This window comes from Trachurus japonicus, chromosome 21, assembly GCF_045865225.1.
Source record: "Trachurus japonicus isolate A0001 chromosome 21, Traja_1.0".
Lineage (NCBI taxonomy): Eukaryota > Metazoa > Chordata > Actinopteri > Carangiformes > Carangidae > Trachurus > Trachurus japonicus.
The window spans coordinates 16,165,401-16,191,061 of record NC_140927.1 but is presented as its reverse complement, the minus strand read 5'-3'; the positions used below and the strand labels follow the sequence as shown (position 1 = coordinate 16,191,061).

Sequence of the window (25,661 nt, the reverse complement as noted above, 5' to 3'; positions counted from 1 at the left end):
ATTTGGGTATAAGGTAGTGTTGTCGGTTGATTCTGGTCCAACTTTTGACATTTTAGTCAAAATATTTCAATTTGGTGTATTTTGTAGTAAAAATGTAGAGTGACTGCCCTCTATGGGTTGAAACACGGCTATTACAATCGAATTTTTCTATTGGCTGAGATGGAGGCAGATGACGTTTTGGAGGCAGCTTTCGTCACCGTCCACCAGCTCCCCGGCCAATCAGCACCGGCTGCTGTCTGCCGCTAACGGTTGCTAGGCACTCTAGCTGCTCTGCTGCGGCTAACGGCTGCTAACAGCTGCCTGAACGGGAATCGTTAGTGCGGCCGGCGCTAACGAGCCGTTAACGAGCTAACGAGCCGGCGGATCGGCTGTAGATGCTGTGTCACGGCTCTGGCGTCCTCTCCTAGTAGTGTCCACGCTACTAGTGCTGTTAGAGTCGCTTAGTCGCTTAGTAGCTCGTTAGCGCTAGCAGAAGTGTCATGTGTGTTTATTACTTTTTTTTCTCTTTTGTGTGATTTCGCGGGTGTGAATGGGGCGCAGGGGGGAGGGGGGATCGGAGAGTGCTCCTGAGTCCCGCCCATAATCAAGGCATTTTTTGAATTTCAAGCTTAGGGCACGTCATCCAAAACTGAGGGGTTTAGTTCCCCTTTAATTACTCAATAACTTGGAAACATTCCTGTTTGTAATAATAACTTTAAAGGTTTGTTCTTTGTAGTTTGTAACAACATCAACATCAAATTGGGCCCCTCCTCTCAGGCTTAACCGTGCACGCCCCCCTGCCCTTGACAGCACGCGTCAGGACTGACCCATGTTCAACTGCTGTTCACATGATGGAGCCCCTCTCCACTTCGCCCTTCAAAGCTCTCATTTGAACATTCGCTACCACCACAAAGATAGCGACTGGACGCTATCAAGCCAGGGGAAATGGCAGATACACAAGTGAAACTCTGGAGCGTCGGGGGCGGGAGCTCTGCAGATATAGTCACCACCACACATGAGTAGAAGCCCATAGGTGATGATTTTTTTTGTATAAGTCAATATTTTGTTTTGAGGAAAATCCTACAGACTCTACCTTTAAGTAGGTGAATCCTTGAAACTCATATAACCTGATCATAATTTCTGTCTTGACATTGACGAGACAGTCAATTTAGCTCTTTTACCAGCTCACAATAGAAATGTCCAGAGGCTATAACATGTTTTAAGCAGCTAAGCTAACCGACATGACATGTACTCCAAATGGTATTTCTTCTTCCCTTTAGTTTCAGCCTGCAGGTTGGAAACTGATCTGTGAAGTCCTAAGAGAAAACCTAATCTATATCTGTACACCTCAGATGGCCCCTGAAGCAGGTGGCCAAGAATTAGCTTAGCTGAGCCCTGCTTTAACAACAACTTCTCCTCAACATTTGTTTTTTCCTGGTAAGGTTAAATGAGGCCAAAAATAAGGATACATCGTCACTGTGAACCATTCCTTACGGTAAACAATCAAAAACTAACATGTTATTAAACTCAAACCCCTAGGGACAGAGTCAAGCTCTGAGACAATTTGGGGGTTTTCAGGGTCTTTGTGCAACGCACACACTAACAACAACAGAGCCACTTTGAAATAGAGAAAATATTTTTGTGGCCCATTTATTCCAATAACATTTGGAAAGTTCTGAACAGTCGCATATTTAAGTGATTTTATGCCATTCATGTGTTTAGGAGCCACCAAGATGTCAGTTGGGTCAAGTCTCTGACAAACATGCTGTCAGTAGCCTAACGCCGGGATTCCATTGGATGCGGAACGATTCCGAAACGGGTCCGCTACGGAACGGCTGCGTACTCCGACTCCGTCAACTCACACCGGTTCCGTCCGTGATGTTGATTGTTGCGGCTCCGCCGCACAGCGGGAACACGTGATCTCGCGATAAAGCGGGTTGTAGTTTCCATAAAGTGAACCACAAAATCAAAAACAATTAATTTAATCCAGAGGAAACAACTTGGTGCTGACCTGACTTGATTTTACAATCACTATCTCCTTGTCCATGGTGTAAACGGGGTGAAATGATGTCTGAAAACCTCCGAGCTGCTGACTTCAGGCCGGTCGCTGCCCATTACAACGTTTTCAAGGTGTAAAGCAGGAAATATGCTCCGCTGTAAACATGGTGTATTTTATTTTGAAAATTAACCGGATGTTTTATTTTGTATTTTGCCCGCGATTTCCTGTCATACACGACCTGCTCTGTGCTGCTTGATGCGCCGTGCTCCGGCGTCCGGCAAAAATAGAAGCTCTGCGTATCTTTTGCGAGGGCTGCCGGATGCCGGTGCCGTTCCGGACCCACGACGCGGCGGACCCGGAGTCAGTGGACGCTCACACGGTGATTATAATTAATACGTAACGGCTCCGCCGCCGTGCCGGAGCAGATCTGCAGCCGTTCCGCATCCAGTGGAATTTAGGCGTAAAGTGTTTCCCACAGGTTGCAAGGAGACTGTGGTCGGTCCGTATGAGTTTCGCTTTTACCACACACTGCTGTCATGCATGCGCGCTTCTCTGTTTCTGTGTGTGAGAACGCCAATAACGGAGAAAGAGCTATGCAGAGATCAATGAATGGAACGATATAACGTTGGTCGAGCCAAAAGCTGAAAAATCTATTTGTGACGGTTGTAATTGTGGCAGGCCGCCACGTATAAATGAATGTATTGGGAAACACTGCTAACGTAGGGCTGGATGATAAAACGATCTCGATTCGGGATCACGATAAATTTTTGATCAATTTCGATAATCGGCTATGGCCCAGCCCTAGCCAAACGTAGACTGTAGTGCGCATGTTCAAAAAGGAAACAAAGAAGTGTGAGGAACCCAATAATGTCTTTTCGGTGTTCAACATTTACAGGTAGAAATGGATCAGCATCAACATTTCCCATACGTACTCCTTATGGTTGACTTGAATCTTACAGCTGGTGTGCCTTTTATTAAAAGTTGGGAAGAGTCGACGGCAAACATATTTGATGACAGAACTAAAAAACATATCCCAATGAAGAAAAAAGGGTGTGTATCTGTCCACTCTTTTTAACAAAGAGTGCTTTAATGTGTATAGTTTGCCAAAACTTTGAATGTAAACTCCATGGACTGTTATTTAGAATTAAAGACGAAGACCATTAACTATTTTAAAGAGCGAATTTAATTCACAATCTTCTGTATCCAAATTGAAATGACAGAGAAAGAGAAGAATATCTCCAAGATCCAATATATAATGACCCAACTCTGAATAGCTTTTAGAGAGTAAAACTGGGATAAGTGAAAAGGGTAAAATCAGTTCCTTAACCAGGACACTGACATGCATCGAACCATGATGCGGAAAGACAGGCGGAATTCAGTTACTTAAGAAAATGTCAGATCAGCCAACCAGTACTAGCTGGCCTTTTAAAACACGGATTTAGTTGAGGTGAGTATGCTGCCCACTGTATTTGATATGCAAGCTCTTTTTTTTTATTTGACACAGTTCAACAGAAGGACGCAGGCTGACAAAAGGCGAATATATCTGACTGCATTGTCGCTGCATACTGAGAAGGGAGGTAGAGCTTCTGTTAGATGGCACCATATGGATAATCTATCAAAGGGGATTTAATTGAAAAAATAAATCACACCGCACAAGTTAGTAAAATAAATTCCCCCTTAGTTGTACTCTATAATGATTCATGGAGGTGTGTGACTTCACAGCTCTGCAGAGGTATACGTATAGTTTTATTTGAGGCATTTTCTGCAATTTATATCCTTAGGGTCCTACTGCGAGTGCTATCATGTTCATCATATCACTGAGATACTTCAGCATATCTCTTTTTTTATACATATATATCTAATGTAACACATATCAATATGCAATTTCTTATCCCAGTAGCTACATAACAGTTTGTGACTAATGTTTCTTTCAGTTATTCTGGATTTCTTTTAGCTGCAGTGGGAAACTTTAAATGACGTGTGAGCACCTGGGAATGAATGTCCATCCAAAAATAAGGGGGCTTGGCATTGTTCAGGGTTACTGATGCATGCAGGGGAGAGTGCACTTCAGATGCCAGAAAAACAGCTCTCCCCGAGACGGGAACAAGCACTTTAACAGGTTAGATGAGTTTGTAAACTGGTAGCGTAACAGATATAGTTATGCTTTAGACCCTTGTAGAATAAATTGCCGCAGCAATTGTGGGATATTTTCTGCTTCTTGGGGATAAGCCTCCCGCCTATGCGTTGTGATACGAAAAGAAGAAAAACTTCCAAGGGTAGTGTCTCAGTCCTATAGGTCGTATCAATCTCTGCACCATTGCCTCACGGCCACAGGTTTGTCAGCTTTGATTTTGTCACAATATCAAGTTGCTTTGACAGAGAAAGATAAAAAAAAAAAAGAAAAAAGAAAAGTATAAGCTGTTCTATCACAGCACACATCTGCCTCACAACTCCACAAGAAAATGCATTTATTAGGATGTATAAAATGTCATTTCAAATGCCATGTGCTTGAACTGTATTTGTTCATTTCCAATGTCAACAACTCCCCTTTTCAGAGGTAATTTCACTTTGTTGGAGTCTTTTAAATGCCTTGACATTTAAGAAGTGAATCGTCTGCTTCTTGGCAGACTTTTACAGAAACAGGCGAGCCAGACAAATCCCGCAGATCATTTCAGTTTCCAGTTGTAGTCTGGGAAGTGGTGTAACTGCCATGGTCACTAGAATGTAACCTGACATTGGGGAGATGCCTTCACCTTCTGACTAAATCCAGCCCCCAAGTGCACTCACATTCCACTTTGGGGTGACACCTGATCCCACAAACAAGCTTTTTGAGCAACCAAGAAGCACACAGCCTTAGTTTTGTGTTCAGCTGAAACATGTTTTGAAAAAAATAAGTCAATTAAGGAATACGTCAATTGACTGGAAATTTAATCAGTTAATCTGTTTGAAACGGAGCTAATTCTCAGAGCCGTTTGGTGGTTGCACTTTGACTCCAGGGATTGTGGCTGATTCTCCACATTGTAAATAAAACATCTTTAGGCGTGAAAGTGGTTGGTGAGACCACGTTCTATTTCAATTAAGCCGTTCTGACATTTTATAGACCAAGGAATCAATGAAACAAATAAATGCATGAAGATTGTCGAGTTATCCGCCAGTATGGCATTTGGTTCAAACATTTCCCATTCTGTTTGGGTGCTCATTGATTATGTCATGTATTCCACTGGGGACGGACTCCTGCACCACCACTCCTCTTACCATCTGTAAAGAGAGAGCTTTTGCCTGGGGTGATAATGTGAGTAGCACTTTGAAATATTCAACAAGGTATTATGTGCCCTGTTGAGGTAATTCTGGAGTCCAATAGGTTTAGATTGATGGGGTTGTTTTAGCAATGTAGTTGCGGGAAGATTTCAGTGGTGAGGCCGCATGTGGAGCAAAAGACTGTGGAAAAGCTCTGTCGCTGCACTGCTGCTGTCCACATAGCAGACACAGATGAGGGACTGTCTTTCAGACTCAGCATGTCAGGTCCATGGAGGGCTATTTTACTGGACAAAAATCTATTGTACACCTAATCTCTGAAAGCGCTGACATGCTTTGTGTTCTGTATTATCTTTAGCTGTCTGGGATCCAACCAAAGCATGAAATCTGGGACTCTTTCAGGAATCTATCTACATATCCAGTTAGATCAACAACCAGCCAGCAGCCGCACATGTCAAGGCTTATTCACACAAGCCACTGCAAGGCTGAGTGCACCCAATACATGAAGTATGGTTTTTTAATTAGTTTCTTTGAATACTTTTTTTCTTACATATGACAGGGCAGCATGCCTAATATATTAGGAATGGGTTGTGCTGCAAATGTATTATTTGAAAATCCACTACATTACGTTATTTGACTTTTTACAATATAGCTTATACTTTAAATAAATATATTTTAATAATTGGTCTACTCATTGTATCTAGAAAATCTCTGGAATGAAAGATCAAAGATAGATATAAAGTTCACAATGGAAATTCCCAACCCTTTTACATGGTTTGTCCTCAAGGCAGGGAGAAAAAGACCAACTCTCTTCAGACCACAGTATGCAAATGTAGGATGGAAAAGAAGCTATGTGGGGTGGTGTGATGAAAAAAAAGGATCTCCATGCCAAAGGATGCATAAAAAGCTTTTTCAGTTGGTTGCTGCTATGAACTATTATTACTGACAAACACACTACCACAAAACAGTCGCAAAGGACTTTGAGACAGAGAAAAACTCTGGTGCTTTTCTGCACCTGAATTTGCATCACCATTATTTAAAATTATTATAAAAATGTACAGTGCATCATACTTTTAAGCATGAACAGTAATTATATGGTTGTTTATTTAATATTTGTGTTATAAATACTGCAATACCATACAAGATATACCAGATGAGCATAAGGGATGCTAAAAAAGTTTTTGACTGGATGATGGAAAAGACTGATATTTCAGGATTTATTTAATATAAGACACATGCTTGCGTTGACATCAGTCAAATAACTAAACAACCGAACTGTGGGGAGGAGATTGGAGATTCTTGAAAGATGAAGAGGGACTACTTTTTGATTACAGCAGAACAAAGTAAATCTGACGTGTAACATAAGGGGTAAGGGCTTAAGCCTTGATGTCGGGCCAGAATTAAAGAGTGAAAAAAATTCAAGAGGCCCGCCAAAGGGCGCTAAACTATTCAACTGTTGTCATTTCCCATTAGAAAGAACTCACTGTGACGACTGACCATGTCAAACAGTCACACAATAGGTATTTTTGCAAGCATGGATGTGTTTGTGTCGACTGTGACAGAAATTGTTCTTCAGGCAAGCAATGCCTTTTTTAAAAAACATCTACAACTACGCCTGAATAATCAATAGAGAAAGTTTCACAAACTTTGCATGACTATCTCGTGCAGCCAGAGTGATACACAACGAGGAGTAGGACAAATCAAACTGACAACTGGTTGGCAGCATGTCTGACCTGCTAAAACCTCCAACACAGTGGTATGAGCTTAAAGCATAAACAGAAACTTGCGGAATAAAACATAAAACTCACACACACAAAAACACAGGGCAAGTTTCAGTCTTCAACCCAACACCGTGCTGTTGTTTCAATTCCACAGTAAACCACCCTCAATGGTTGTCAGCTGTGTGACTGTGTGTGTCTTGTGCACTAATGTGAATCACGAGGGGAGTAACCTAGAGATTCCTCTTGGGTGTGTGGCTCTGTGTGTGTGTGTGTGTGTGTGTGTGTGTGTGTGTGTGTGTGTGTGTGTGTGTGTTGAGATTGAGTGAGTATGAGACAGAGTTCACATATGATCTCATCTGCCATATGCACTCCTACTGTTAAGTGGCTGAAATAAAATTAACCTGCAATATGGTCACATCGGTGATGAAGGCAGATAACCTTTCCATGTCTGCATGGCAACAAGAAAGACTTGGAGCACTGCTCTCAGCATCTTTCATCCGATAACAGGAGCATGAGTCTTGACCTTTGGTGAATAGCCATTATAACAAAATTAATAAGTGCTTCTCTAAGCCTTTAGGTTGCCTTGGCTTTAGCAAGACTCAAAACATGACACTGGGGGATTCAAGTTCAATGGAAAATTGTGTATTCTCTTTGCAATTGCATCTCTCACACTATAACAGTTCGAGTTCATACAGGCAAACAATGGGTTAAAAAACAAAACACCGAGCAAATGATTTTATGTTGTATGATGCACACATTTACAATAGTGCATGAAATCACACCCACTTTTATAACCAAAGTGGTTCAGGATGTGATGGCATAAATACTACACTAGCTCCCTAATCAATCAGGCATAAGGAGTGCTGCACTTAAATGCATTAGGTCAGATAATTAGACTATTTCTCTGACAGCCTCTCTGGCATTAAAGGTGAGTCCATCTTGTCCTCAGGAGGTAGGTTTGTACTTGCACAACACAGAAAAGCAATGAGAGTCACGGTCCACGTTTTTTTTTTTTAAAAAAAAAGCAGCGTATCTTCTTAAAATGCAAATAGAGTGATTAAATATGGCAGTTTGAGTGTGACCGCGAGGTAAAGGTAAGTTTATCTTGCGGGTGAAGAGTGTCTGGATCTCCGCCCCTCCGCGTCCTCGCATTCCAGAGATTCCCACACTCTAAGCTCACCTGCTTTTTCCTTCACCACTTAGCTACACGTTTTCAAGGACAATGTGAGAGAAAGGTGAGTTTTAGGGGGGTATTTGTTTATTTATTTATTTTTCCCCTACTGGAAAACTAACACTGAAACAATTTCAGTCTACGTTACCAGGCTAAGTTTCATCCCAACGGTTAGGACGTTACGTAGAAGACAGCGCGTGAAGGTCCCTCAAAGGTGTGCGTTGTTGGCGATGAATCGGTCACAAGAACAAGATTAGCGTAGTATTAGATTCTTCCCCCCACCGGGAAGAAGCCTAAAGAAGCTTGTCTTGTGTGACACACGGTCTACGAAAGCCACCACTTTCTTTTTGCAGTGAATTGAAGACTTTCTGAGTTCAAGCAGCGGTGCATGCATACTCTGCCTTGCGCACAGACGTGTTCATTTTTCCCTCAGGTTTTCCCCCAATTACTCTGCAGTTAGTGAAGGAGCGGCGGTGGGGGGGAGAGAAAAAAGCAGTTAAATACCTTAGGAGGACTGTTGTAGAGCTGGCTGAGCTGCGGCTCTGATGTACATAGGAACGCGTAACTTCATCGGTAAAGTCCTGTCTTTTAGTCCCATGCGTGTGGAAGAGCGAAACTCGCCTCCATAGTCGAGAAGAAGACGAAGACGACCCCTCCGCTGCCTCCTGCCTCCACCAGTACAGTCCTAGGCTATGCAAGCGTGCATGACGTCAGTGGGAATGTGGGAAAGCAGTACGCACTCCTGATTGGTTGCAATGGGAGCGGGGGGCGTTCCAGAGGAGGTTCGCGTTGTTGAATGAACCAATGAGAGAAGGGAGGATAGTTCCCTTGGTTACAATTTTGTCAACCTATACACTGTGCAGAGAGGGATAGCACAAGGTAAGCCTGGCTTTAGATTAAAATTGTGCATTTTACTCGCATAGCAGAGACTAAAAACTTGACACGTATGTTGCATTTAGTTTTATTACGAAGTACTATTAAACTGTTTCTGTTCACAATGTTTGATATGTAACTAATTTATGAGACTAAAGCAGTGTAGCCCTAGCCAACTGACTGTAGCCTACTGCCTGTGTCATCTTCCAGCTCACCTGCCCTTTGAGCTGCATTTTGCAATTTTTAACATATACACTCTTATCTCTCTCTCTCATCTGTCTGTCAGTCTATCTATCTGTCTGTCTGTCTGTCCGTCTGTCAAAAAAAAAATCCACACATTGAACTGAATAAGCAATGACTTTGGGGCTTTTCTGCCCAGTAGAGGCTGAAACAATTAAATTAGATTAATTATTGACCATGTAAGCCGTTAATTGATTCACAGGTTCAGCTCCAAACTCAGTTTGTGAAAGTAGCAAGGCTAGTCAATGCTTCATTCATCTTTCAAGAATGAAAAATCTTCCTATGAAACAGCTAATGTTGGGCTGCTATAATGTCCTGAATACTAACTTTAGTTTGGCCTGATAATAATATAATCTTGCTCTGTGATTCATCTTTATCTCTTTTGGACAACATTTATTTTATTATCTTCAGTAGGTATAGAACGGAGTGCGAGATTCCATTTCATTTCATTTCTGCACACTTAATACCAATCCATCATGCACTTATTTCTTAACTGACACAGAGCATGTGTGGCCAGAATTTTTCAAAGCCTAATCCAAAGACAGAGAGATGTCCCATCTGTCCCCACCCAAACTCAAAAATGTGTGGACTGATATTCACACAATGTCACACAGACCTTCATGGCAAAGTTTGTTTTTTGATGCCGTTGACTGCTTTTGTGTAGTCTCCTGTGAATCCTCTGAATGACCTCACTAAAGCCTGTACTTGAGCAGTTGAATGTTGTATCTTTTGGCCATTGCAGAGCTGTTGTAAATTTCACATGCAGTGATTTAAGTTTTTATTTTGCAGGCACTACACTGCATTAAAACAGAGCGCTACAAGGATGAGTGGAAGAGATCTGCATACATTCGTCACACACTTCAAAACCGAAGATCTGGGTAAGTCAGTAGAAAATGGGTCAGAAATATTGCTGACTTGTGACATAGTGACCCTCTTATCTGTCGAACAGGTTTGACTTGAAGCCCAGGTACTGTCAAATCTTTGTTGCTTTAGTTAGAGGCAGCATTGCTTATGTTTGTTCACCTGCTTCTTAAGTCACAGCTGAACTTCTCCAAAAAACTGCCTGCCACATTTAGCTTTTGCTGCTCGTCCCCCTTCAGACAACCCCCCTTTGTGCAGTCATTTCTGAATTACCCATACAATTCATTAGGCTGCTGCTGTTCCTTTGTCTTTACCTTTATTTCTTTTTTTGCTGAAGTCAGCAATATGGCTTTGCCTCAGACATCAAAAGTGATGAGACTTTCTACAATTCCAATGATCCTAATTCAGCCATATCATTTGCTTTCATCCATGCAGAAAAACTGACACTGCAGATGAAAAATGGTCTCTGCAGCTCAAAGTACAAACCGGGTGACTATAAAAGACTACAAGCGTTTGTTGATGCGAAACGTCTGGAATCTGATCTAATCGGAAAAAAGGTAGGCCTAAATTTTGGTCTTTGTTAATATCATGCTGTACTTAGAAAAAGCTAAGCTGGTTCATAAAATCAATTCCTGGTAATTTTCATAACATGTTGATTCGAGGCAAATGAAGAGGAACGTGCAGCATACACATGCACATTAATAAAAATGAGCATACAGTCCTCATTAGCAACCACACGAAGAGCACAGCTGACAGAAACCTGGTTTTAATGTGAGTTGATAAAACTGCATATCAACAGTCGTTGTAAATAGCACCATTGCTTTCTATTCGATTACCCCTCTTTGCTCTTTCTTGCACACTACGTAATGTAAGGGGATTTTATATAATACAAAACAGGCATTTCTTAACCTTTATAGTTTCTTCAACATCAGGAAACAGAGCAGTAATAATTGTGTCATACATGATAGCATTGTCATTTTCATGAATATTCATTTGCCTGATCTGGATTTTCTGCTGTTAGAAACAGTCATCTGACACTGAACGGAGCAAAAAGTTAATACTTGGGGCAAGGGAGATGAGGCTGTCAGACCTGCAGTGTTTTAATTGGTAAACTGTGTCAGAAGCCTTTCAATATCATTGTGGTTGCTCATGGCTCCTTCCAGCCCAGCTCTCTGCATAACCTAGATAAGACAGCTATGTTTACATTCGGTCACCCTGCTGAAAGGCAAGCTCCCATTGGTGATGTGATAGAGGGGAAATAAATGACCATGAGTCGCCTCAAGCAGGGGATCATTTTTGCTCTTCAGGAAGAGATTGGCAGCATCAATAGATGCCAAAACTGCGAAAGAAATTACCTCTTGATAAGATTTGTTTGTGCAAGAATGCAAAAACCCATAATCAAAATAAACCCACAGATCAGAGAGATGCTGAAATTAGTTGCTACCTTGCACAAGAGTACAAATCATTCAATAATGAGCATTTAACAATAAGAGAGAAAAAATATTGTTTTGAATTCAATTAGACAGGATGCAAATGAGCATAGCATTGCAACATTGTTTCCTACAGATGCTATATACACCTACAATGATGTTTCTGCGTTTTTGCTGAAGCACCTTGGCCTAATTAGAAAATATGAAAGAACATAATTGAAACACCCCAATCCCATGGGAGAGTCTTCACTGTATAATTGCTAAGTAGTTCATCCCTTTTTTTTTCTTGTGCACTTGGAGATTATCTCTATTTCAGGATCCGAGTACAAGAAAACATATAAAACAAAACAAAAGACAAACAAAGCACTATCTAAATTCATTCAATCATTCAGAACTATCACAAAAACCCAAATTGAAGAAATATGTACAAAAAGTAATGGGTAGTATAGCTTGTGTGGTCATCCCCGGGAATAAACTACAAAATACTACAAATACTACAAATCTTCAAAAATCTTAAATGAACAGTTTCCCTATCATTATGACTACATTTGTAAAGAACATTGTATTAAAAGGCCTTGCCATGGTCAACCCACACAAGTGTTTATTTTTGCTCAATTCTAACCTGAGCAAATATCTCATCAGCCACAGGTTCTTTAAAACAAGAAGCACAGATTGAACATTTGGAACATCTAAAGATTAAAAAAAAAGTTAGGTGACATTTACAGCTTTAGGAGATATAATGTGCAATGTGATGTACTTTTCCCAATACCCTCAAAGGAAAAGAAACCTTTTCATTGAGATACAATAGCCTGCAGGACAGCACTATCATTAAAGTTACACTTTGCTTTTCCTGCTATGAGGAGTAAAATGTTTGTTGTGAAAAAGTCATGTGGGGAGTGAGAGAGATAAAACAAAATGCACTGTGATAGTAATGGAAGGAGTGTTTCCATTTGGTTTGGTTACTGAATTATGGGCTGACAAGGAGGATTGTCATGTGTTTCTATTAGAATTCATTTTTTTGATCTCCGTGTTTTCCTCCATGAGTCCTGAAGTGCTCTGTCAAGGATTTTAAAAATGTCACACATTAAGATAATCAGTGTCAAGTCTGACTGATAAGAGAAATCTGAGAAGGCATCAAAATCAGACATCAGATAAAAATGTGCATGACAATGTGGAGTGGCACCAGTATGAATAAAAGAGATAGGGGTGTAAATGTTCTCTAAATGAGTCTGGTGGAAATATAATATAAAGCCTGTCCTCCCTCAATTGTTTAAAATGTCCTTTCTTGACAAAATATCATTAGAGTCTGACTGAACACTGAACAATGTCTAATGGTTAATATAAGTTCGATACAGGTGGACTTTAAGGATTAGTTTTATTTGGCTTGGAAAGATTAGAAATCACTTGATGTGAATTTAACTCCAGGCCACAGTTTTTGTAATCCAACTGAGTTATGAGACAGCCAATACAATACATTGCTCAGAAAAGGCATGGAATGACATCAATTTGGCCTCTTTCTTTCACAGCGACATAGTTTCAGATTAAGTACTGTAGATTCCAGCAAGTGTAAAATGGATGTCACCCTGAGGGTAAATGTCCAGCAGAGTACGTTCTCACTTCTTCTGCAACAACAGCAGCAGCAGCGACTTGATATGCACATAGACAGGAATGGTGTAAATCAACACCCACCCTTTTAGATTCCCTATAAATGTGAAATACACTGTACCCATGTATAAGCAATGTGAAATTGTCTACAATTATCTGAGCCAGTGGCCTGTGTATAAAAACACTGATAGAATACGATGAATTGCTGCACTGACAGCATACTGAAGAGAGCCTTGTTCCTAAATGATGAAAAAGGAAAACAATGATAGTAGATAAAGACTTCCACCCCCCCACCCCACCCCTCCTAATAACATGCCTCATGCCTGTCATGCTTGTTTCTACTCGATTATTTTAATTTGCCGCTGTTTATTTTGCTTTCATGCTTTATCAGTGATACTGTTTCAGTTGAATTGCCTGAGTTTATGAGCCTCTCACAGAGACTATAATGCTAATAGACTGAAGCACATGCCAATAATATATGTGCAGAGAGGAGGAGAACAGCTTTATCTACCTGTTTTTGTGTTTCATCATCCTTGTAACATTATAATTTACTTAGTCTATGGTTATTAGGCTTTTTGAATGTTATAAAATGTTCCAGATAACTGATGCATTAAAGCATTTAAGATACAGTTTGGTCCAGGTAAAGTTAATTGCAGGAGGAAATAAATGTCACGCCTGAGATGCGTTTAAAAGAATACACTCCAGCACTTTGTATGTTTTCTCAATGCTTATTCCTTTTCACGGAAACTGTTTATTCCTGCTGTGCATTACCCGGTCTCATAGGTACAAAAGACTCAGCGTGTAGCCAAGGCAACCAAGGAGAGCTCCATTTTACGGCAGCACAGACAGGTGTGGAGCAGAGAGTGCCCCAGGCTGCAAAAGGCTGAGTAAGAGCCCCCTATTACTCCCTGTCATTTTCTGCTGCAGTTTTCTGAATCTGCTATTATACCACACAAACGCTCCATTTAAGCCCCATTGAGCCCAGACAGGAACCTGCTCGAGAAAAAAAAAATGTAAAAGTGGGAAACAAAAGTGATCTCAAAGAAAATAAAATCTATCATGAAGAGAACTAAAGGAGAAGCAAAGGAAGATTTACATGTAAGCTCATTATCTCACAGTGATAAGGTGGAGTTCGGATAGCAAAGGGTGAGAAACTGAGATGAGTGGGGAGTTGTAGTTGTGTGTGGACATGGGGGTATACTGAATGGAGGAACTCTCTTCCTCTGCATGCTGAGACAGAAGTGTGGGACTGGGCCCCTGGTGGTGTCATGCCTTGTGAAGTGAGAAGGGCAGCGCCAGCTCTGGGGTGCAGCTTGTTTGGCTGCGTAATGACTGTGTCTGAGCCACCCAAGGTTAATGATGTACACAAGCGTGGGTCGCGGTAATGAGCCTACACATAAAGATGTGCCACTGCTTGCAGCTCTCTACACACATATATATATATATATATATATATATATATATATATATATATATATATATATGTACACACACACACACACACACACACACACACACACATTATATAGTTAAATTACCTCAGGATTCAAAAGCCACCTTCTCAAAACAGCCAAATGTATCACTATGGTTACTCTCCCTTTATTCCCAATGATGACTCTGCTATACAGTACTTGAGTGCAAATTGAAGTACTTGTACTTTTTCCACCTACACTTCACTACATTTATTGGATGACTTGAATCACTTGTTACTTTTCTGATTGAAATAAAACATAACAACAAGGTAATGATTGATTATTTTGGGCCAGTAAACCTAGCAGTATTAAAGGGGAATTGCTGTTTTTTACAATCTGGACCTTATTTCTATCATAAAATATGATCATTTACTCACCCAGATAACTTTGGTGTCAATACAAGTCGTTGCGATGAAATTGGATCCAGCCGAGAGCCACATATCCATATAATGCAAGTACACTGGATCAGTATATATACTATATATATATGGGCATTCGGGTCGTCCAAGGACCAGTCCCAGCCTGATCAGATGCGTACATGAACTGATGAAGCCTCTTGGATGAGTGGTGAAACGTCTTCCTAGACAAATAACCAAGTCCAGTTGCTTTTGATTTAAATTTCTTTGGGGACTCGCTCTGGTAGCAACAAGCCACGCCGCTCAGAGATGATATCATCAGAGAAGTCATTTTTTACATTTTTTTAAGTTTTGAAAAGTCAAAGTTGGTTTGTATTTGTAAAATGTTTTTATTCTTATTATTTTGTTTTATTTTGTTGTTTGTCATTTATCTAATTCTGTAAGTTATTGTATTATGTTTTGATTGTCATACATGAGTGTCTGGACCCCAGGAAGAATAGTCCTTACCAAGGTAAGGACTAATGGGGATCCATAATAAAAACTAAAACTAAACTAAAGTCAACCTACATTATATGCGGTTCTCGGCTGGAGCTAATTTCGTAGCAACGATTTGTAATGACACCAAAGTTATCTGTAAGTAAATGATCAAATTTTATGCTAGAAATAAGGTCCAGGTTGTAAAAAACGGCAATTTCCCTTTAAAAGCAGTCAAAAAGAATTGAAATGATCTTGTAAAGGAGGGGCCTCTGCAAGATATGTGATTAAAGTGAGTACTTTGTGCATAACTAATGGATGTAGCCAATAAGGAGACTGCTAAGTCAACTCATACCTGCATTCATGTCTGGAGGACACCAAACTGCAGACAGACACACTTAGCAAACGGTTGGTGAACGAGCTAAGGAGACCAGCATTCTCCTCAAGCTAAAGGAGGGATGATGTTGGAATTGCATTTAGCAGTTGGCCAGACATATGACTCCAAATAAATGATAATGCTGCTCCTTAACAGCTGGATGTGTAAATGAGCAACTATCTATCAAGTTTGCCATACTGTAGGTTATTGTAGTTGGTAAATGCTGTTTTCACTTTTTTTTTTTCTTCACTTCTCCCAAATTGTGAAAAATTCAGTTATTGTAGGTTTTAATTGGCAACATCGTCCTAGCTAATATTATTTTTTTGTGTCATTCTCTTGCTTTCTCCTCTGATTGTTCAGTATCATGAATTATCAAACACATTTGCTTACTTGATATTGTATCTAATAGAGGTTTCTCTTTTCCCTTGAAACAGGGAGAAGGCTGAGAATGACGCCTGTGATTTTCTACAGCAGATCAGGCCAAACAGCAAAACGGACACTGCAATCTTCTCACTTGGAGAGTATGGTTAGAGCTTCAGCCCTTTTGTAAAGTGCCTGTGTATCAGCAGCAGTTTCTACTCTTTATGAGTACTGTACTAATATGAGTCCTTGTGTGTTTGGGCTGCTGGTTTAGAGCTGCTCCTCCAGAGTGAGCGGGAGGCATTCAGGTTAGCCACTGTGGAGCCTGTTCATCAACTCAGGGATGACCTGTGCTTCAGACTGGGTGAAGTACAACATCAGCAGCTCTCTGAACATCCATCAAACTGGGAACAAGTAATACAACAGGTATCTCAGTAATATGGAATAAATACACACCTGAGTGGTCACTGTTGAAATCAGTAACTTTACATAGAAAAGCCTGAACAAAGCTTAATTTGTAGAAAGCAAGATAAATGTCTGATTTTTATACATATTCTTCTTATATTTTTTTTAACCACCTTGTTCAGAAACAAACTGGTTTGGCTTTTGAGAATGCTAAATTGCATTTGGCAATTCACATCCTCTCTCATTAATGAACCATTTGGCACAGTTTTTTTTTCCTGTTTGAATGCTGACAGCCTCCAACAATGAATCTTAGCTGTGCTTACTCTCTGTTGGTACCAAACCAAAACAGTCCATCCTGCACATCTAACAGAAGTTCAAATAGAACCACTCTCCTCTCCTGTGTCTTCGCTCGGCTTGCTCACAGAGTTGTATTCACTGTCCATGAATCTCCTGTTTGTTAGATATCCACAGTCCCTAAGTCACCAATTCTGCCTTTGACTCTCAGAGGCTTTTTTGCAAGCTCAAGAGATGAATGGTGAGATTAAGGAGTAAGCAGGGGTCTTTAAAGACAGACCATACTTGGAATGAAACGTCTGCCAGCCATTTTGTCTCTTCTGTGTAGCCCGCTCATGCTTGTTTCTTTCCCATGACCCCCCTCGACTGTACCCTGACAGCCCCTACCCACCTGATTGCATGGGCACAATAGAAAAAACCCCAACACACACAGCCGGCTACAATGCCTGCCCTGCTTGTCTTTTTCCCTTTTTTCATGTCTTTTGTCTATTTCTTTTCAGTTTCTTATTTCACCATTTTGCTTCACTCTTTGACTCACAAGAAATTAGAGATAGAAACCTTTCTAAAGTGCTGCATAATTACACATCCATCCCTGGGAGTTTTAAATGAATACTAAAAAACCTGAAGGAGAATGGCCCTTTGTTAGACTCAACTTTAAAAAGTACAGCAATGGTGAAATTGACCTCATGCTATGTTAAATATTGTGAACTGTTTTGACACCACACATTATCATGTGGTTTCCAACAGTTTTCCAGATCTTGAGTTTGAATATAAGCTAAAACTGCGCAAGCTTGACCGTTCATTTCTATCAGTTATAATGGTCAGGTGGTCAAATTGTGTTTCTCTTCATTTTGTGCTGTCCCAGGTGAGTTTTCTCTCAGCTGTGTTTCCAGAAAGTAATGTTACCTCTGTAAGAGATATGCAGATTATCAGCATGATAGACAAAGATAACAGCACTTTGAAATACACAGAATGAGCACCAACAAGGAAAGCATGCAGTGAGTAACAGGTCTGGTTTCTCTTTAATCAGGTTTTAAGAAAGGAACGGTAAGAGTTGCTTTATTGGATATTTAATGTAAATATGTACTCAAACTGGGAAGCTTGATGTTGTCCTCCTTGTAACAGCAATGTTTGCTCTTACTCTTGAACTGTTTAATCTCTCCCCACCATGTTCTTATGAATGTGGTAAATGTGAGGAATGCGAGTCCTCTCCCAATTTTGTGTGTTTAAAAGCACTGTGGAGATTTCCCCAGAAAACTAGTACATGTTTATATGCACTCAGCACAGGCTTCTTTATTGTGTCAGTGGTAAGAAACCAAGTCATTGACTAAGTCTTGTGATTTATTGTGTTGGGATAGTAAAGAGAGACAGGAAGATACAGTAAGGTGACAAAGTTCCACCCATATCTGCTGCTGTTAGGATGTAGTCTGTATGATATTCTTTGGGTCGTGTGGAATAAGATTGAAAAACACTTGGAGAGATGGCCCAAAAAATGCCAGAGAGTCTAGGACATTCCCTACAAAGACTTGAAAAACTGAATTCCTCTACTTCTTTCACAACTTGCCCTACACTCTAATATTTTACTAATCCAGTAATAAATAAACTGCTACTTCCATGTTTAATTACGTTTTTTTTAGATACCTCTTGGAAACTAAACCTAATTATTTGATAAAACATTGTCTCCATTTCTAAGTAGCTGTTATTCTAATCCTGTATTCACTCGATAAATGTTGTAGTACAAAACAGGGAGGACTGTGTTCAAGAGGTAATTTTGATATGAGCAGACATAACATAAAGAGAGTGGGGGAAAGTGTTACAGTGGATAGATGTGATATATCTTGAGTCTACTCTGCGTACTCCTACAGCCCCACATTTGTTTAAGCTGTAGGAATGTTATCAGTCTTTCTCAGGGTTATGGATATCATAGGGATTCCTGGATTCTCAGAGTAGGAACTGTGGCTCTGTTTGTCCAAAACAATTTAGTCCATTTGATACTGAGGTGACAGTTTGTACTTAACAGTTTGATTTCCCTGAACAGCGAGCAGTAAGACTGTATGGCTTTCTGGTTTGTTTTCTAAGTCTGTATTTAAGACAAGTCCATGTTTTATCCTTGAAAACCAGATTAACTTTGTGAAAGACCAACAAGATGGGATTACTGCGAAACTTCATGCAGAGTACGTAGCACTGGAGGAGGAGATTTTGGATCTCGGCTTGGAGGTAAGGTTCTCTATGCTAAAGTTGCTGGTCCTGTTTCAACAATTTTAACACCTCAGCTCAAAAAGGGAGTACTATTATGCTTTGTCATCAAAGCAAATACATTACATTACATATCCCAGAGTTGAATGCATTGTCCCTTGCAGAAATATCTTTCTAGCACTGATAATGTGGGAAACACAGAAAACATTCCAGAGGAGGTTTTGGATTCAGACTGCCCTTATCCCGAGCTGAAGGAGTCCCTGGTCCAGGCCTTCCACTCCTTGTCAGAAAGATACCAGAGCAGGCTGCAGTGTCTTCAAGAGCAACTGCAAAGAACTGACAGGTAAGCATCTAAACTAGTAAAGTTCAGCTTTGCTTCTTTTCATATCTTTTAAGTACATATACATTAATTGAATAAGAAAAGAAATGCAATGGTTTTTGTAGCCAATATGAGGCTATGATGACATTGCATCCAATATCTTACTTAGTCATGATGGAAATAGCTTTTTAATCATTTCAGTCATCCATTGTGATGAATGCATGCATTGGCAGAACTCTGATGGGACTGGGTAAATCACAATGGATAACTCAGTGGGACATTGACAGTATGTGGAGGCGCAGACGCGTCATTCCCCAGAGGCAGATCGGCGTTGAACTAGACATATCTTCCTCACTAGGAGGTTGATTACATCAGTGTCTTAAAACCACTTCAAAACTTGATTATTACTTTTGATATGGTTGATATATAGGCCCCTTAGCCTCAATGACTAATCTGTAATAAAAGTGGAAATGATGTCAAGGGGAAGATGGTGTCATGGTATCATTTGTTATTCATTTTTACTTAATGATCATTCATGGATTGGGTTGGGATCTGTTTCAGGTCCTGTGGCTGGGATCCAGACGACCACCTACGCTTCGAGTTTACATTGTGTCAGTACACTCATGACGTACCCAACCACAGAGCACTCTTTATGGACCTGTTGGAAAGACTCTTCCCTCGGAAATCTAGACAAGAGCTGGTCAGTACAGTAGAAAAAGATTACTAATTTATTTGTATCTTAAACAGAAGAACTATATCTGTTAAAGAATAAATGAGCTTCAACAAATACACAGACACACTGATAGATACTAAGAGACCAAAAGTTTTATTTTTGAGCTCAAAGAATTCAAGCTCTAGAAAAGTTGATTAGTTGATTAGACAATCAAGAAAAAAACAATTACAATTTTTAAAGTCAGTTAATTGTTGGTGTGGTTTTTAAAGCAAAATAATCAAAACTTCACTTGATTGAGCCTTTCAAATGTATGATACGCAGTGTGGTAAACTGTATATTTTTCTGTTGTGAACTGATGATTGGCCAAAACAAAAGATTTGCAGATCACCCTCAACATTTATCAGAATTTTGTGATATTCATTAGACTAAATAACAAAATGGTTAATTAGAATATATTCAAATCGGCAGATTTAAAAGCATAGTAATTGATGTTTGCAAGCATACTCAAAGCTCTCTTTTTCACAGTTTCGCAGTTATATTCTTATATTGATGCTACCTAGAAGAACTGCTGACGACTGAGGCCAGAGAGGGTTAAGTGCCTTGATCAAGAGCACGATTTATCCAAGGGGACACTGTATATTGATACACACTCTCCCACACACACACCCTCTCTTAAAGTGTAACTCTGTTCCTCGGTCTGAAGCAGCTCTTCAGTGTTAGTCCCAGACTCCCAGATCAATGTAGCTCAGTACCCTGAATTGAGCAGACAGACACACAGATAAGCTTGGACAATGATCCACTCGGCACGCTGCAGGATGTGCCGTGTCACCCACTGTGGACAGCTCGCTCACCCCACAGCCGAGTATCGCCATGACAACCGCCAGCCCCTCTCTCCTTCCCCTCCTTTCCTGCACTCAGAGACACTGTCCTCATATCAGTTCCAGCTGGGTGCTGCATTTAGAGCTGTGATCAGTCAGTGTTGGTGGGGTGGTTGTGAGGAGGAGCAATGTGTTTCTTAACGGCCTGTCTCTATACCCTCCACACTTGCTCACAAACAAACCCGGAGATGATGTAGCGCTGACTACTCTTAATTTACCCATTAGTCATAATTACGATGGTTTGCGTGCAGTGAATAATCAGTGAGAACTTTAAATTGGTTCGCTGAAACCCCACCGATAAAGTGCATGGATGCTATTCTGCTTTCAATATTTAGGGAAAAAACTTCTTGAAATAAGCTCAGTATGTTTTTCACAGATATTTCCCTCATATTTACTATCAGAAATAATGATTCCTGTTACTCTTGCAGACATATAGGTTTGGATGCTATAGTAGTTAGAGCTTAGATTACAGAATCGTTTCTGTGGAGTAATCTCCTTTGCTATAACCTGTTTTATGAAGGTTTTTCACCCTAGAGCATTGGCGCTTGTTCCTGTTTGAACCATAATATTTTGCTCACCTGCCATTTAGTTCCATCTGTGTGCAATCATTGCAGGGGGATCCCACAATCTTCTATTGGTTTTGTCAGTTTTCTTTTAATTTCACTGCAAGCTAAAACTGCTTTGTGTCATGGCAAGATAGCAGGTGACACATTACCACGGTAAAAGGATTTGTGCAGTGTAATGATTTAGGAGCCCTGGTTATAAAATGGTTCCTGTGTTCCCCTCAATCCCTTGCAGTTTAAGAGGAACAGTTTGAGACCTTTGTCAAAATATTGCTTTTGTGAATTTTCTTTCAGTTTCACTTTCAGTTTCTTTCTTTGATCTTGCAGAGAAATATCCAAGGCAAAGTAGAACAAAAGCAAAGGGTTTGACTAGAGACTGAGTTACATTAGAGACACATACTTACTTTGTTCTCTTAAATCGGAAAAATATTTGAAAATAAAATAAAATAAAATAACTTCAAAAATCAGTTTGATTGACAAAGGCCTGCAAAGACAGCCCACATATGTATCACTGCCTCAGCAAAGTGCCACAGCAAGTGTCTGCATGTTTTCTGTGTTCCTTTTGATGTTTGTAAGTGGAACCAGTTTCTCATCTTCAATGAGTCAGATGGCTGTACTCCATCTAGCATAGTGTGGAGGTCTCCCTCTGCTGGATGGGGCTCTTTAGTGTCCTATCATGACTTACCCTTTCATGCACTTTGATGAACAAGTAGGAATCTAAGAGAGTACCAGCATGATTCAGACTTATACCCTCATAATATCCCAGGGCAGTAGTAGAAATTGTTGATAAATCTTACCCTTTCAGACCAGATGCAGGGAGCCAATTTTATTATTATTTTTCTCAGTCCTCATGGAGAAAGCACTCCTCAGAGGGAATGTGGATGCAGCAGCTGCACTAAGCATCGTGTCACTTAAAGTGTGCACTGCAGGCACGGTGCGGTAGATGCTTCCACATACCTTCTGTGTGTAATATGGGGGCTAAGGTGCATGCCTGCCTCTGTACATACCAAGAGTGAATATAAAAACATGTATGCATGTATACAGACACTTGCTGTGTTAGGGCGTACACACTTCTAACAACACAACTAAGGCAAGGGTAGTGAAGGAGAAAGTGAAGAACAAAGGGTGGATCTTCCTCAAGTTCCAAAGTTGTGCATTAATAAACAGGATTTGCTTGACTGCCGCTGGCACTTCGGTTCCGTTGGCACGTCTGTCAGCTCACTCATTTTCAATAAAACCAGTCAGCCGTCTAATGCCTTCCCACCGTCAGTTAGCCGCTATTAGCCCATAGATGAATATCATTCCCTCTGTTCCAATGAAGCAGCCAAGTGATGCAGCCTCTGTGAGTGCTGACACAATGATGAATAGCTACAGGGAGCCCTCACACAGAAAAGGACCGTTTTCCTTCAGGATATTTCACAGCAAGAAGAGAAAGACCATTTCATACACCCGCCTAGCTAGACCTGACACCAAGTTTTCCCCATGGCCCCACTGCCATTTTTACAGACAGTGTAATGCATCATGTAGGTGTCTTTGTGAATTTCTGTTTGCATGTCATCAATTTGACATAACACTATTTACAATGCAGCAGCGTTTCCGTTCGGGCTGCTGTTGTTTTAAAAAGAATCCACTATACCCTTTAATACATTTGTTTCACCCTATGTGCAAATAATCCCCTCCTTGTGCATTTTGTTCTTCAAGATGGAGCATGAACGTGTGTGGGACTGGTGGCGTTTCACCCTGGCACAGTTGAACATAGCGACCCAGCAGTGGCAACGGGACTATGAAGAGCTTCTGGCCAGAGCCCTGGTCACATTGCAAGAGGCAAAACAAACCCACCAGGCGGAGCTGGAGCTCCACAGAGACCGCCAGAACCAGCTGGACATCTGCTCGCAGCTCAGAGAGAAGGTAAAAGCTACTGTACCCAGAAGTAGGTCTGTAACTTTCACACTTCCTCTGCAGCCTACCCAGTACGAGTGACACTCACTCACATTTGTGATGATGAGAACAGAACTGAGTGTGCTTCCAAAGTATTTAACATGAAATCCTGTTCCTCTAAAGAGCATGTGTAGATAATCTAGTTACTGTGAGATTTGCGCGAGGCAGCATTGTCTGACTGATTGATGCTTGTGTACAGTATATTTCCTGATGAGGTCGCATGTAACACCAGGCTGCCTGACAGCATCTCTCGGTTTAGCTGCCACTTGGGATGGGCTGTGAATGCAAACAAGCTACTAAAGATGGTCTCGCAAACATGATGTTGCTGTCTCCGAGGGATGCTAGTTCACATTCACACAACAAACAAGTTACTCATGTGAACAAATCCATGTACTGCTGATGCAATGCTGTACAAATTGAATTTTCTGTGCCTGCCAGTTTTTTTTTTCTTTTGAAAGTGCTTATACTCTGTGACTGATCAGATAACAAGACACTCTGATGTACTGAAGTAGAATCGGTGCGGGCCATCACCAATGAACCCAGTTTTATCAAATTGCACAAGGATAACAGGCCATGTTAGGTCAAGCTTCATACAGTAGTTTGGGTAGAGTTGTTTCAGTGTATGGGAATTTGTAAATGTGTCTCATTGAGTTGTGAACTAACAAACCAACAAACCTGCTGCTGGTATTGTTTCTCAGGTACCCATGCTGATACAATGGGAAAACAAAATATGACAATGACAATCTTGCTCTTAGTCACAACAATCAGCCTACAAATATCATCAAATGCATTTCCCTCCCGTACTTTATTTTACTGCCATCATTTCATTTTGTAGCACAGCTGCAAAATTGTGGCTCATGATTTCTCAAGCTGTGCCTAACAGTGCAGCTTGTACACATAAACACTTAAGATAGGAACAAAAGCACTCTGATTTACTGTAGCAGACCTGATGTCTGACACTGAGATCTCTTCTTCTAAATCTGAAACAATTGGTGGACTGGAAAGCTCTTTCAAGAGAGCGTGGCAGTTGATTATTATACTATGGAGTTTACTGTGAGGGCTTTCTACCTCATCTTCAAGGATAAAGGTGCCGTACTCCAAAAGTGTAATCTCAAGTAGAACTGCTCTATTTAACATGCAGTACAGTACATACAAGGGGCCAGAGGGGGAAGAGCACATTGCTCAGTTGTAGAATATATATGTGGAGTTTAAAAAAAAACTCTAGGAGTTATCTTTTCTTTCTTCCTCAGGCTCAGGTGGTCACTCATTAAAGCAGATATCAGTGGAATGTTTTTGTTAATATAAGTCCTAAATAGTCCTATTTTCCATCAGCAATCACTTACATGAAGTATTTCAGCCTAAACACGAGTCTCTCCGTCACTCTGCTCTGCTGTAACCCGAGGAGAAAATTTTCCTTGTGGGATACAAGTGTTATCCAATGAGGGGAGAGAACGGCATGAAGGGCTGTGTGTGCAGCCAAGGGATGCGCGTGAATGTGGTGACGTAGCACGAGGACCAATTGATGCCTGACAAGGGCGGGGGCTGCTAACTCATGGTGCGTTCAAGGAAACTCGTACTTTGTGTTTTTCCTTCCTGTGAAGTCATACCAGTTCGATCTGGTACGAGTTCACGGGTCGGAAGTTACGAGTGGCCGTTATAGGGAACTTTCACAGACAACAGGACGGTAAAAACACGAGCTACGGGTTACCTGGAACGCTACCAAGTCGTAGTTGTGACTTGAAGCTGTAACTTACGGTTTCAAAAGCCTGCCTTGAACACAGCATTAGCCGAAACGGCCGTGCCACTGTTATCTGCTTTAAGAGAGAACATCTTGGTAAGATTATTGTTTTATTTCCCATTTGCCATAATTATCCTTGAAAAACTTTCAGTTTTTACCAAAATGAAAATATCAGTTTGGGTACATATTTGCTGTAACATCTGAACGTAACATGCTCCTAGATTTTGCAGCAATCATCAGTTCGCTTTCACTTTAGTTTACATAATACATCATGTTGTTGGAGTTACTGACTCGCGTTTGTAATGCAGTGTATTGGGCTGTTCTCTTTATATTCCTTGCAGTGCATCACCATTTACTACTAAAGTAGATGAGGAAGCAAATTTAAGGGCAATGATCACTTCACGTTCAATTCTGGCAGAACAGCTTCCTCAGATACAGCTGCAATGATTGTGGTATACTAAAACTGTCTTTGTGGAAAGGTTCTT

General features: G+C 40.7%; 2 protein-coding genes across 6 annotated transcripts in view; one reads left to right on the top strand and one right to left on the bottom strand.

Moving 5' to 3' along the window:
• The window catches only part of pkp4 (plakophilin 4), an 80,916-nt gene extending 72,080 nt beyond the window's left edge, over positions 1–8,836 (bottom strand). For 3 of the 4 annotated variants that reach the window (XM_085765584.1, XM_085765586.1, XM_085765588.1), the window contains exon 1: positions 8,630–8,824. The gene's annotated coding sequence lies outside the window, so the exon portion shown is untranslated. Of the gene's footprint in view, positions 1–8,629 lie in introns of all 4 variants that reach the window. The other variant, XM_085765587.1, reaches the window with a different exon arrangement.
• Positions 8,037–25,661, top strand: part of LOC146964951 (coiled-coil domain-containing protein 148-like) — a 27,360-nt gene continuing 9,735 nt past the window's right edge. The window contains exons 1-10 of one of the 2 annotated variants that reach the window (XM_085765595.1): positions 8,037–8,189; positions 10,028–10,116; positions 10,535–10,656; positions 13,918–14,021; positions 16,247–16,338; positions 16,447–16,598; positions 18,993–19,088; positions 19,232–19,410; positions 19,948–20,086; positions 23,202–23,408. In XM_085765595.1, the coding sequence (XP_085621721.1) occupies positions 10,062–10,116; positions 10,535–10,656; positions 13,918–14,021; positions 16,247–16,338; positions 16,447–16,598; positions 18,993–19,088; positions 19,232–19,410; positions 19,948–20,086; positions 23,202–23,408 (1,146 nt within the window). In that variant the 5' untranslated portion in view covers positions 8,037–8,189; positions 10,028–10,061. Of the gene's footprint in view, positions 8,190–8,968; positions 9,005–10,027; positions 10,117–10,534; positions 10,657–13,917; positions 14,022–16,246; positions 16,339–16,446; positions 16,599–18,992; positions 19,089–19,231; positions 19,411–19,947; positions 20,087–23,201; positions 23,409–25,661 lie in introns of those variants that run through there. The other variant, XM_085765594.1, reaches the window with a different exon arrangement.